General features: G+C 40.0%; 2 protein-coding genes across 2 annotated transcripts; both read right to left on the reverse strand.

The window, feature by feature from the left end:
- Window positions 1–524: 524 nt before the first annotated feature.
- LOC103946570 (UDP-glycosyltransferase 89A2-like) lies at window positions 525–2,232 on the reverse strand. The gene has a single exon (XM_048584660.1). The coding sequence runs from the start codon at window positions 2,103–2,105 to the stop codon at window positions 690–692; it is 1,416 nt and encodes a 471-aa protein (XP_048440617.1). The 5' UTR covers window positions 2,106–2,232; the 3' UTR covers window positions 525–689.
- Window positions 2,233–2,933: 701 nt separating this feature from the next.
- On the reverse strand, window positions 2,934–4,545 carry LOC103946590 (UDP-glycosyltransferase 89A2). Its single transcript, XM_009357319.3, has one exon. It carries the CDS (start codon window positions 4,534–4,536, stop codon window positions 3,106–3,108), a length of 1,431 nt encoding a protein of 476 aa, XP_009355594.1. The 5' UTR covers window positions 4,537–4,545; the 3' UTR covers window positions 2,934–3,105.
- Between the last annotated feature and the right edge of the window lie 7,430 nt (window positions 4,546–11,975).

Raw genomic sequence — 11,975 nt, forward strand, 5'->3', positions numbered from 1 at the left:
AATGTGATGGGAGTTCGGGCCGGAATGTGACAGTGACAATGAGGGCAGTTGCATATTTTTTTCAACGCAATCCATACAAAAGTGCCGGCTAACCATGTTCCCTTGGTGTCTGAGTCTTACGCCTCATCAACGAGAAATTTTTAGGTGTGCCGGGAACACCATGCCACGTGGTGTTCCCTCACACATAAAAATTTAGTTTTATTTATTTATTGAAATAAAAAATTGAAGTATATTCAAAATGTCAAATTTTTATGTGTGAGGGAACACCACGTGGCATGGTGTTCCCGGCACACCTAAAAATTTCTCCTCATCAACAACCAGCAAGGGGAAGCTAGTTCCTTCCTTGAGTTCTTATGGAGGTTAGTTTCTTGAAGTGAGTTTCAAAGAATGCACCACTCCATTTGCTTCTGCTTGTCTTTAATTTCTTACTATCCATTTTTTCAGGACAATCGAAATAGACGCGGCTAAGGTAAATTTATCATCATGCTCTCCTGCCTCATAGGCAAGAACAATATACCATTCAATTCATTCAATGTGATCTGAATAATATTTATTTACTGAAAGTTGAACATTCTCCTGGACTTTGATACGAAATCTATAAAACGGTAATAGAAAATAACCCCGATTCCTATTTGTTTTACGGACCTGCTATTGGCACTCCAAAATCGATCTTTCATGGGCTAGTCTGTTCACCTCACTTTAATTTGATCCAACTCTTTCACAAGCTCGTCCAAATCCTTTGAAGAGCTCCCACCATCTCCCACAGCCGCAACTGCCTTGTCCCTCAGTTCCTTCGCTCTCACCTTCTCAGGTGATTCCCCACTCATTGACTCAGCAATTGACTTTCCCAGCTCGGCCGAGTCAGGTACCCCATTGGCACCCTCACACACCTTCACGGCCACGCCCATGTACTCAACCAATAGCTTGGCATTTACAAACTGGTCAGCCTGCATAGGCCAGCTCAATATCAAAACCCCACCCGCAATCCCTTCCATCACAGAGTTCCACCCGCAGTGGCTGAGAAACCCTCCAACCGCCCGGTGGCCGAGGATCACCACCTGCGGCGCCCAGCCCTTTATCAGCAATCCCCTCCCAGAAACCCTTTCCTCAAACCCATCTGGTAAAACTCCGGACCCATCATTCACCTTCCCGGACAAGCCCGTTTTCACAACCCACACAAACCGAGCCCCACTCTGTTCCAGCCCAGAAGCCAAGGCATCCATCTGCTGCTTATTGAGCAACGTCTGACTTCCAAAGCAAACATACAGCACAGACCCATCCGGGCACCCATCAAGCCATGCGAGCACGTTATCCTTCCTCGTGTCTGTGTTCAGGTTCGCCCGTTCCAAGTTTCTGCCATTAGCGGCGGAAGGAAGTAGGCTCAATGGGCCAACTCCGTAAACACGGGGGTGGCCCATTTTTGTCCTCAAGTGTTGCAAATACTCTCCTTCCAACTCATGAAAGCTATTGAAAATGCATCCCCAACTTTCGATATTGGCAAGCATGCCATTCCTCAAACGCTCTGAGTCGGGCTCCGATTCTCTGTAGCGGCGGGGCAGGGGAGGCAAATGCTCTGCTTTGAACGAGGGTGATCGAGGAATATCAGGAAATTCAGCTAGAGATGACTTGATGACATCTAAATTACGCCAGCAGTGATCTGCAATAGATGCCAAGAAAGCACCAGAAGAATAGAAACTGATTCTGTGGATACCTAGCTGGCGGGCCAGGGGCAAGGTCCAGCCGAGGAAGAAGTCGGAGATGATGGCTGTAGGGGGGTTGGGGTGGGAGTTGAACCAGTGGACGATGGGCTCGTGGAGGTTGGTGAGGGCGTCGATAATGGCGACGTTTCCCCGGGGGCCAATATCCTTGACGTTCTCAACACCCGGTGGTATTTTGGGGTGAGGAGGGAATGGGAGGACTAGGGTTTGGACGGAGGAGGAGGGGTTGGCTGAGAGGAGCGGAGTTAGGGCTGGGAGGTTTTTAGGGGTGACCAAGACGGTTACGATGATGCCGCGGAGGAGGAGCTGGTGGGCAAGGTCGAGGAGAGGGAGCATATGCCCTTGCGCAGGGTAGGGAAAGACTAAGATGTGGGTTCTCGCCGACATGGTTTCTGGAAATGTGTTTGGTAGGAGAAGGTGGGTGTTTGGTTATCAGCATAACAAGAGTTTAAGAGAGTATTTAATTTTGTTTTAGATTAGGTGTATTCAATTGGGATTTTGAGATATTTTAATTCTTTTAATGAATTTAGGGGTATTCAATCAGGATTTTAAGTGATTTTTTGAAATTCAAGGTTTATTCAATTAGAATTTTAAGATAGTTTATTAAAATCCTTAGAAATCTGATGTGAATTAGGATTTTAAAGATGTTTATAACATTCCAGGTGTATTTAATTAGAAATTGATTTTAAAGAATTTAAGAGAGTTGAGGAATTAGTGGGAATTGGAAAGATTTTGTACTGTATTTTAAGCATCCACAAATCTTATTTCTTCCCATGAGATTTCGAGGGAATTGAATCAAAATTTTATATGGAATCTTTACAAATCAATTAAACTCCATAAAAATACATAGATTTATAAATCCATTAAAATCTCTCAAATTCGCAATTGAATACACCCCATTTAGATTTATATCTAAATTGATTGTATTCATTGATCAATTTTTGTTGGCACCCAGTCAGCAAAAATATGGGTGCTACATTTTCTACCTTATCACTTCACAGTTAATTTGGTGGATTGGCTAACAAAGGTCTGACATTGCAATGAATTCGTAAGATATAGTATTGCGTTATTGGTCGCAATGTCAGTCCTTTTGGGAATTTGGGAATTCTAAGTTACAAACAGCCCATGTTTATAAGTTTATAACCATATTAGTTTTTCTTTCATTGCACAAACATGTTGTCATGAGAGCTATTAATACCGTTGATATGCACCTAATTGCATGTTAATACGGTAACGTTCAGTTCTTATTTCTTATAGTTTTAGCACAACCAAATCTAGATTACATTTAAGAACGTTATTAATCAAATTATTAACCCCAAATAATAATACTTGAAGGGCATCAATGGAGTTCATTTTCCCTCTAAAATGTTGTGAGCAAGCTTGACTTCTATCCCACCTTAAGTTGGTTCAGCTCCTTCACAAACTCATCCAAATCCTTTGAAGAGCACCCGCCGCCTCCCACCGCCGCAAACGCCTTCTCCCTCAGCTCCTTTGCCCTCACCTTCACCGGCGTCTCCCCCCTCATTGCCTCCTCAATCGCCTTTCCCAACTCCGCTGGTTCCGGCACCGCATTCTCTCCTTCACACACCTTCACGGCCACCCCCATGTCCTCCACCAACAGCCTTGCATTCACAAACTGGTCCGCTTCCATGGGCCACCCCAATACCAACACACCCGCCACTATTGCTTCCAGCACCGAGTTCCACCCGCAATGGCTCACAAATCCACCCACGGCCCGATGGCCCAAGATCAACATCTGTGGAGCCCAGCCCCTTATGACCAAACCCCTCCCACCAACCCTTTCCTCAAATCCATCAGGCACGACTCCGATCCCATCTTCCACTTGTTGGGCCGTGCCCGTTTTTACGGCCCATACAAAACGGACCCCGCTCTGTTCGAGCCCGGAAGCCAAGGCCTCCATCTGCTGCCTATTGGGCAACTTCTGACTCCCAAAGCAAACATAAACCACGGACCCATCCGGGCACCCGTCGAGCCAGGCCATGACATTGGCACCCGATGAGTCCAAGTTCGGGTTGGCTCGACCTCCGTTACCAGCATCAACTACAGTAGCTGATAACAGACTTAATGGGCCAACCGCGTAAACACGTGAGTGGCCCATTTTGGCCCCCAAGTGGTCTAAGTAGTGTGCTTCCAAGTCTTGAAAGCTATTGAAAACGCACCCCCAACTTTCGGCATTCGCAAGCATGGATATCCTCAAGAATTCAGACTCGGGATCCGATTCTCTGTAGCGGCGGACCACGCTGGGAAGATGCTCCTGTTTGAAAGAGGGCAATCCCGGAATATCATGAAAATTGACAACCGTCGATGCCGACCGAACCGCCTCTAAATTACGCCAACAGTAGTCGAGCACGGCTGCCACGAACGGCCCGGAGGAGAAGAACGCGATTCTGGGGATGTTGAGCTGATTGGCTAGGTGTAGGGTCCACCCGAGGAAGAAATCAGAGACGAGAGCCACAGGTGGGTTGGGGTGGGACTTGAACCACTGGATAATTGGGTCCTGGAGTTTGGCAAGCGCGTTGATGATGTAACGGTTGCCGTGGTTGCCAATGTCCTTGACGTTCTCGACGCCCGGGGGGATTTCGGGGTGAGGAGGGAAGGGTAGGAGGAGGGTTTTGACGGAGGTCGGGGGGTGGGCTGAGAGGAGTGGGGTTAGGATCGGGAGGTTTTTGGGTGTGATTAGGATGGTTATGGCGAGGCCGTGGAGGGCTAGCTGGTGGGTGAGGTCCAGGATCGGGAGCATGTGGCCCTGGGCTGGGTACGGAAACACCAGGACGTGGGTGTGCTTAGCGATGGACATGCCTTTTTTTCTTGTGTGTTTCAGTGTGGATGCGGGGAGGAAGGTGGGAGGACGCTGGAGTTGCTTTTAGGATGCCAGCGGGGTGGCTGCTCAATTATTTCTAAGTCAACACACTTTACGACTTAATAGAGCCTTCACATGTACACACGTGGAAGAAATTCAAATCACAAGCGTAACAAATTGAAAAGAAAAAAAAAAAAAAGTTCCCATGATATTCATAATTCAATTTTATTTCGAAAAATTTAAATGTGAGTTGTCTTTCTTATCATATTGAATAATTATTATTAAGTACACGATAAGATTAACAATAAAATTAAAATTTATTAATAAACTCACATCTAATAACTAAACCTAGCTTGATGCAATATTTATCTTGCGTTCATTCTGGTTAAAACTCTAAAAGCTCTTATTATCAATGGTTAATGATTTTGAAGTTTTAAATCTTACAACTAAGATATGAATTGATTTATGCAATTTATTTTTTCCGTTTGATTTCAAATTTATTTTGGAGTTGAGAAGAAGGATTTTTAGGTTTCGATTCACAACCATCATCCCTTGAAGTTGAAAAGATTAGTTGGCGGCTTCATCCGTCTCTTGGCGAAGCCTCCCCTGCCAATTTGGTTTCCTCGAATCCACTCCATCACCATGGTTGAAAATTTGGGCTAACCTAAAGAAACAAGGGTTTGCTACCACTTACCTTAGATCATGGAATGATTAAAAATTGGTTCACTAGGAGGTAAAATATAAACAAATCAGCAACAGCAGCCATTGGAGCCATAGTGATGTACGCAGCTCCAGTAACGGGGCACATCATCTCAAGAAATTCTATTAATTCCTACTCACCTTGGTGTTGTACTACATCAAATACGACGTAATGCTATATTATATTAACGAAAGCATGCCATGCTGCTTTATGTTTATGCAATTTTGGATTTTATTTATGACGTAATGCTATATTATATTAACAAGATATTAGATTAGATAGTAAATTTGGGTTTAAAAAGATATTATTTTTTTAATTAAAAATAGTATGGGTGTAAAAAGTAAATTGAGTGTCGAAAGAAGTTACAAGGGTTCAAATAAAATTACCCCCTTACTTTTCATACTTTTTTTTTGTTCGTTAGATCAACGATCAAAAAATTAGTAAAAATGTGTGGGAAGTAAAAAAAAAGGGTGCGTCGATCGGTTCAAGTTTTTCATTGAATTACTCCAAGCACACTTTGAAAATTGGCTTTTCTAACGAGCTAGTAAAAAGGAAGTTGTTATCGGAAAACTAATGGCATAAATGTTTACAATTAGACTAGAGAGCTATTAGACCCACTCTAATATCTTATTTCTCCACTTACATTATAATCTCACTCACTATAAAATGTTAAAAGTTGAAATGCGATTTCCACACCCACTATTATTTTTAAAATAACCTCGGATATATTATTTCTCCACCCATTATTATTCCCATCGGTGAAACATCGCATAATTACCGTCTAAAAAATTAATTTACTTAGCATTACTCTTTTAATCCTATAATATACATATTATCTCTATACTAAAACCCGGTGGAGAAGTACTGTTCATTAATAGTGCCGTTCCGGTTTCGTCCCTCATTTTCTTCATGGTTTTTTGGCTTTAGTGGGATTGGGCAGTAAATTGGCCATTTTGCCCTTCATGGTAGGTGTTCCCCCGAGGAAGAAGTCAGAGTGGGTTAGTGTGGGACTTGAACCACTGGGTCGCTAAAGTTGGCAAGCGCTTGGATTACGGGAAGACTTCCACGTCTTCCTAAGTCCTTGACGTTCTCGACGCCCGGGGGTATTTGGGGGTAAGGAGGGAAGGGTAGGGCTAGGGTTTCGATGGAGGTCCGGGGGTGGGCTGAGAGAAGTGGGGTTAGGGTTGTCAGGTTTTTGGGTGTGTCTAGTATTGTTATGGTGAGGCCGTGAAGGGCTAGCTGGTGGGTGAGGTAGGATCGGGAGCATGTTTTCTTGGGCGGGGTACGGAAACACCAGGACGTGGGGGTGCTTAGAAATCGACATGGTTTTTGTTTTCTGCGTGGATGTTGTGTGAAAAGTGGGAAGATCCATCTTAGATAATATATAGTGTCCAATAAAATGAGATTAGTTGGTTGTTGTGGACACAGGTTTGATAACTCTGTTGGTCTTGTTTGTTTGTTTTCGTTCCTTTTGAACATTCACCAACAGGTTAGAAAATCGGCAAACATGCATGCAATGATGGTCGTTTGGACAATTTGTTTTTTGTTTTTGTTAGATCAGTAACTGTTTTTAGGGTTGAGATTGGTCGTTTGACTGGTTAGCGAAAGGGGATTAGGTTGTTTTGTCGACTCACGAACTGGTAGGGATTTGGTCTACTTCCATAGGACAATCAAATTTATGAGAGGAATTAACATAACCTCAAACAAATCACAGTGTGTTATATAGTTGTTTCCCCTACTTTGAACGTTAAAATACATGATTATACATAATATACTCCTACAATACTGCCACATTAGCATTCCACTTGCATTAACGTTGGAGATAGTGCAAATATATTGCCACAAAAACCACATACATACAGAATATTGAAGTGTGAATGGAGAGAAAGAATGAGAACGTGTATCGTTTTTCTAATGTTATTCAAAACCTTTATTATAGTATTTCTATTAATTAAGGGAATTTTATGAAATTATTTAATACCTAAAATGGTTTTTGATCCACACACACATACATTTACCGTTGTGTATGGTAGCCACAAAATGAGCATAAGAGCATTCACATATCAACATGCAAAGAAATTTCAAATTTGCAAGACATCGAGGTGCCGAAAAAAAAAATAACCAATTAAGAAAGAGTGCAAAGTAAAATTAGAAAGATGCTAATTAATTAGTACATTACTGAAATTAGTATATGAGGCTCTCCAGTCATTATTCATGTTCATGTCAGTTATTCTTAGGAGGGTGGTGCCTTGGTGAATGGTAATCCTGACTAAACGCAACAAATCCTGCATATTCCTGATCATGGTCGACACTTTTCTCAGAAAATCGACTTGCAGTACTATTTTCTTTGCATTCCACATTGCCGCATGAAGATTTTCCCTCAAGGTCGGAGCTGCTCCTTAAGGTCTTGGAGCTCCTAGTTCTTCTTATAGCGCCGTCCACCGCTACTTTAACGTCCTCTAACCTCGCCGCTGCCACTTTCCTTCCTCCTATACTCTTGTCCTTCTTAGTTGCAGTAGGAGGACTAACCACTTCATGATGATCAATATCTTGTCGCTGCACCTGTATTTCATATATGTAAATATATCGTTAAATCAAACCTATAAATGTATATATACGAGCCTAGAAATTGTTTGAGGATAACAATAAGTATTACAAATCATACAGTTTGAAGTGCTAGATTAATTACATCAAAGTGCAGAGTGTGTAAAATACATCTAATACCGTACGTACCTTTGTAGTCGAAACAACTTTTGTCACAACTGCACTTTCGCCTTCAAATTATAGAAAATCGCAATGTTATTGTGGATAGTAAGCTTAAACATTCCATAGTAACAAACATAATTTAATTCAAAAATATTAAGGAAAAAGTGAACAATAACACAGAAGAAGAAGAAAGGAAGGCAGATACCTAATTGATGACGGGAATTCGCAGAGATATTCCATATGCTTGCAGCAGAAACAAGCACAAACACCAAGCAGTAAGAAAACTTCATAGGACCCAAATCTCAGACTAAGCAAGAAGAATTAATGGAATGATATCTTATCAGCACTTTAGTGAGTCGGTGAATGTGTTAAATCTGCAAGATTTCAAAGAGAGTTAAATGTGTAAAACCCTAGTCAAATATATAGGGGGCAGCCAAGCACGCACACATACCCTAAGTCAATTCAAACTAGCTAGGGGACCTAACTAGGGTTTCCAAAAACGTACATATTTTATGCATATTTTAATTTGAAAGGGTGTGGCCAAGAACACCTATTACAAATACTACATAAAACATCGTGTCAACCCATGTGTATTTTGATCTGGGAACGAAGATTTCAAAGCATTTTGAGAGACAATTTGATGTGTGTTTCTCGAATTTTCAGAAAATTACCCTAACTAGTAGTGTATATATATTTTTTAACCTTTAGAGGAGAAACGTAGTACTGTAACGTGGAACGGAAGCTACGGACGTTAAAGTGTTTTGTGCCTGTCTGCCGCCATATACACATACATTGAAGAACTAACATTGAAGAACTAGCTTGGCCTAATTTCTTTTTGCATGCCGCGGTTGCCAAAACCTAAACCCTAATTCCTCAATTCCATGTCTACATTAATATATGATTTTTGGTAGGCTACTGTTTCTAATACCTAGAAACAACTAACAATGAATATGTTAGACCATCTCCAAATAAGATGTCAAATTTCGAACATAAAATTTAAATTTTGACAGCTTATGTGCTACTTTGACATCTTTTAAAATTTTGTTCTCCAATCAATATGTCTAATTAAATTATTATTTTGCTATTTTATAAAATAAATTATTAAACTAATTAAAATTTAATAAAGGACATTTAAAGTTTAATCAGTAATATGTTCACCTTCCTTGATTGAAAAGAAGAAAAAATTAGGATAATTGCATCGGTCAACTCAACATTAATTATAATAAATTATTAAACTAATTAAAAATTAATAAAAATACATTTAATAATTAATAATAATAAAAACATTTGAAGCTGTTGTCAAATTTGACAGCAACCTCTTTTGCTGCCAATCCATATCATCGCCACATAGGATTTGGCACTTCGGTTGGAGAATATTAGTGTGATCTTTTTTTACTGTTATATTTGATGTATACATTTTGGCATCTCCTTTAAAGATGCTCTTATGAGTTATAATCCAAATCTTTATGTGTTTGGTTAGTGAGAAAAATAGGTTTGAATATGAGAAAGGTATTTCCTTTCTCGTGTATTGTAAGTTTATGCTTTAAATTTGTATGAAAAGGAACAAATGGTAAAACGAAGACGCTCATCAAACTCTTGTACGATAAAAATTGCAATAGTTACTGCCCTGAGTTGTAGGATTGTGATTTCTTTATTCCGAGGAATTCCTTGTATGCCTAATGAACTTGTACTTTTGTATATATTGAGCCTCCTAAAGAGAAGAATACACATCAAATAATGTAACATAAGCAGAAAAAACCGAAAACACTGCATTGGATCAAATTTGAATAAGAAACATCCATGTATATGAGTTGCATGTAGTGGATTTTTGAATCACTAGTCTCTTTCATATATACAATTAAGTGCTCGCAAATATATTTAGAACTAATTATTTTGGAATTAGAATATTATTAAAGGGGTTTTTATCGATCCAACAAAGTTTTTCAGTGGAGAAATCTTTCAGTGGGTGTCCCTCGTCTAAAGTGTAACTCTCATTTGTTTTTTACTTTACCCTAGGGAGCTACTCATCAAACCGCCTCTAAATGTGTAACTTTTTTCCAGGGTCGGAATTTGTGCAAATGTTATGTGGGTGCATGCCATTTTGCGTATAGCTACCACAATCGTGTGCTGCATGCATGCCACCGCATTTTATACCAGCTACTTTTGCAAGGGGTAACGTTAGAAAGTCCAAATTTCTATATCAAATTTAATAAATTAAATGATTTGGATGTTAATGATTGGATTATTATTAAGTGTTATTAACATGCTGATTTTTTTTTTTTTTTAATGACACATCATTTGATTTACAAATTTAGTTTAAAATTTTGATTTCCCTAACATTACCCTTCATAAGATGGTACGAGGCAGCAGAAAGGAGATTGAGTTTTCAACGTTACCTAGGTCTACATTGCTGGAAGAATCATTAAATATTAGATCAAATGAGTTTAAGGAAATAATTGTGAATTGTATATCTACATAAACAATGTAAAATTCAATTTGAATTTGAAATAATTAGGTACCATGTATCAGTAGCATTCATGAATTAATTTTTTGTTTTTCTATTTATGTGAATCCACGCACTTATGTATTTTCTAATATTAAATAGTTTAATTCCTTGCATTGGAAATATTATATGACATTCCAATGAAGGTGATTTAGTCTTTAAAAGGGTAGTGACTCCATATATATATATATATATATATATATATATATTTTTTTTTTTTTTTCCCTCTGCACTCTTCTCCTCATTTCTATTCTCTAATTTTCTCATAATTTTTCTACTGTGAAATTTCAAATGCTAGAAAACAAAAAGGTGTTTGCATGATGACAAAAAGAGAATGTGAAAATTACTTAGATTTTCTCGTCTGCAACAAGTTGTAACTCAAGTGAGTTCTAGTAAAAGTATAGGTTTATTTTCTGTTGGTCGGTGTTTTTCGCACATTTTTTGTGACATCCCACATCGTCGAGGGGAGTGATCCTTAAATGTATATTCCCATCTCTACCTAGAGCGAGGCCTTTTGGGAGCTCACTGGCTTCGGGTTCCATGGGAACTCTGAAGTTAAGTGAGAAGGGGGCTAGAGCAATCCCATGATGGGTGACCCACTGGGAAGTTGCTCGTGAGTTCCCAAAAACAAAACCGTGAGGGAATGGTAAGCCCAAAGCGGACAATATCGTGCTACGGTGGTGGAGTAGGCCCGGGAAGTGGTCCCCCCCGGGGCTGGGATGTGACAATTTGGTATCAGAGCCTAACCCTGGCGGTGGTGTGCCGACGAGGACGTCGGGCCCCTAAGGGGGGTGGATTGTGACATCCCACATCGCCCAGGGGAGTGATCCTTAAATGTATATTCTCATCTCTACCTAGAGCGAGGCCTTTTGGGAGCTCACTGGCTTCGGGTTCCATGGGAACTCCGAAGTTAAGTGAGAAGGGGGCTAGAGCAATCCCATGATGGGTGACCCACTGGGAAGTTGCTCGTGAGTTCCCAAAAACAAAACCGTGAGAGAATAGTAAGCGCATAGCGGACAATATCGTGCTACGGTGGTGGAGCGGGCCGGGGAAGTGTTCCGCCTCCGGCCGGGATGTGACATTTCTTTTTACATTTAACATACTTTTTTTAATTTTTTGTTGATATATCAAATAAATTGAATAAGACCAAGAGATAGAGATTAACAAATAGTTTGTGTGAGGTAAAATTAGTGGATGGATAACACCACCATTTTAGCTACGCCTCCTAAAACTCTATCTTATCTCACTTTACCTTTTGAAATTTAAGTTTCGCACTTTACACTCCGAAACTCACTATTATCAATTGATTCACTTTGCCATGGCAGCCATATTAGCAATTAAGCGGCATCATCATACCACATCTCAATTTTAACAGTTCTATTGATGAATTTGACGTAAAATGACAAAGTGAAGCAAAAATAGAATTTCGAAATACAAAATGACAAATTTTGAATTTTCGATAACAAATAAAGATCAAAACAGAGTTTCAGTTAAAATAAGGCAAAAGTAAATACAGTCCAATATGTA

Source organism: the organism of the source record quoted next, unplaced genomic scaffold, assembly GCF_019419815.1.
Source record: "Pyrus x bretschneideri cultivar Hongxiangsu unplaced genomic scaffold, Pyrus_bretschneideri_v1 Contig22, whole genome shotgun sequence".
Lineage (NCBI taxonomy): Eukaryota > Viridiplantae > Streptophyta > Magnoliopsida > Rosales > Rosaceae > Pyrus > Pyrus x bretschneideri.

Bases quoted from the DNA above. Each gene is read 5' to 3' on its own strand.
- LOC103946570 (XM_048584660.1), bottom strand. From the start codon at position 2,105: ATGTCGGCGAGAACCCACATCTTAGTCTTTCCCTACCCTGCGCAAGGG.
- LOC103946590 (XM_009357319.3), bottom strand. From the start codon at position 4,536: ATGTCCATCGCTAAGCACACCCACGTCCTGGTGTTTCCGTACCCAGCC.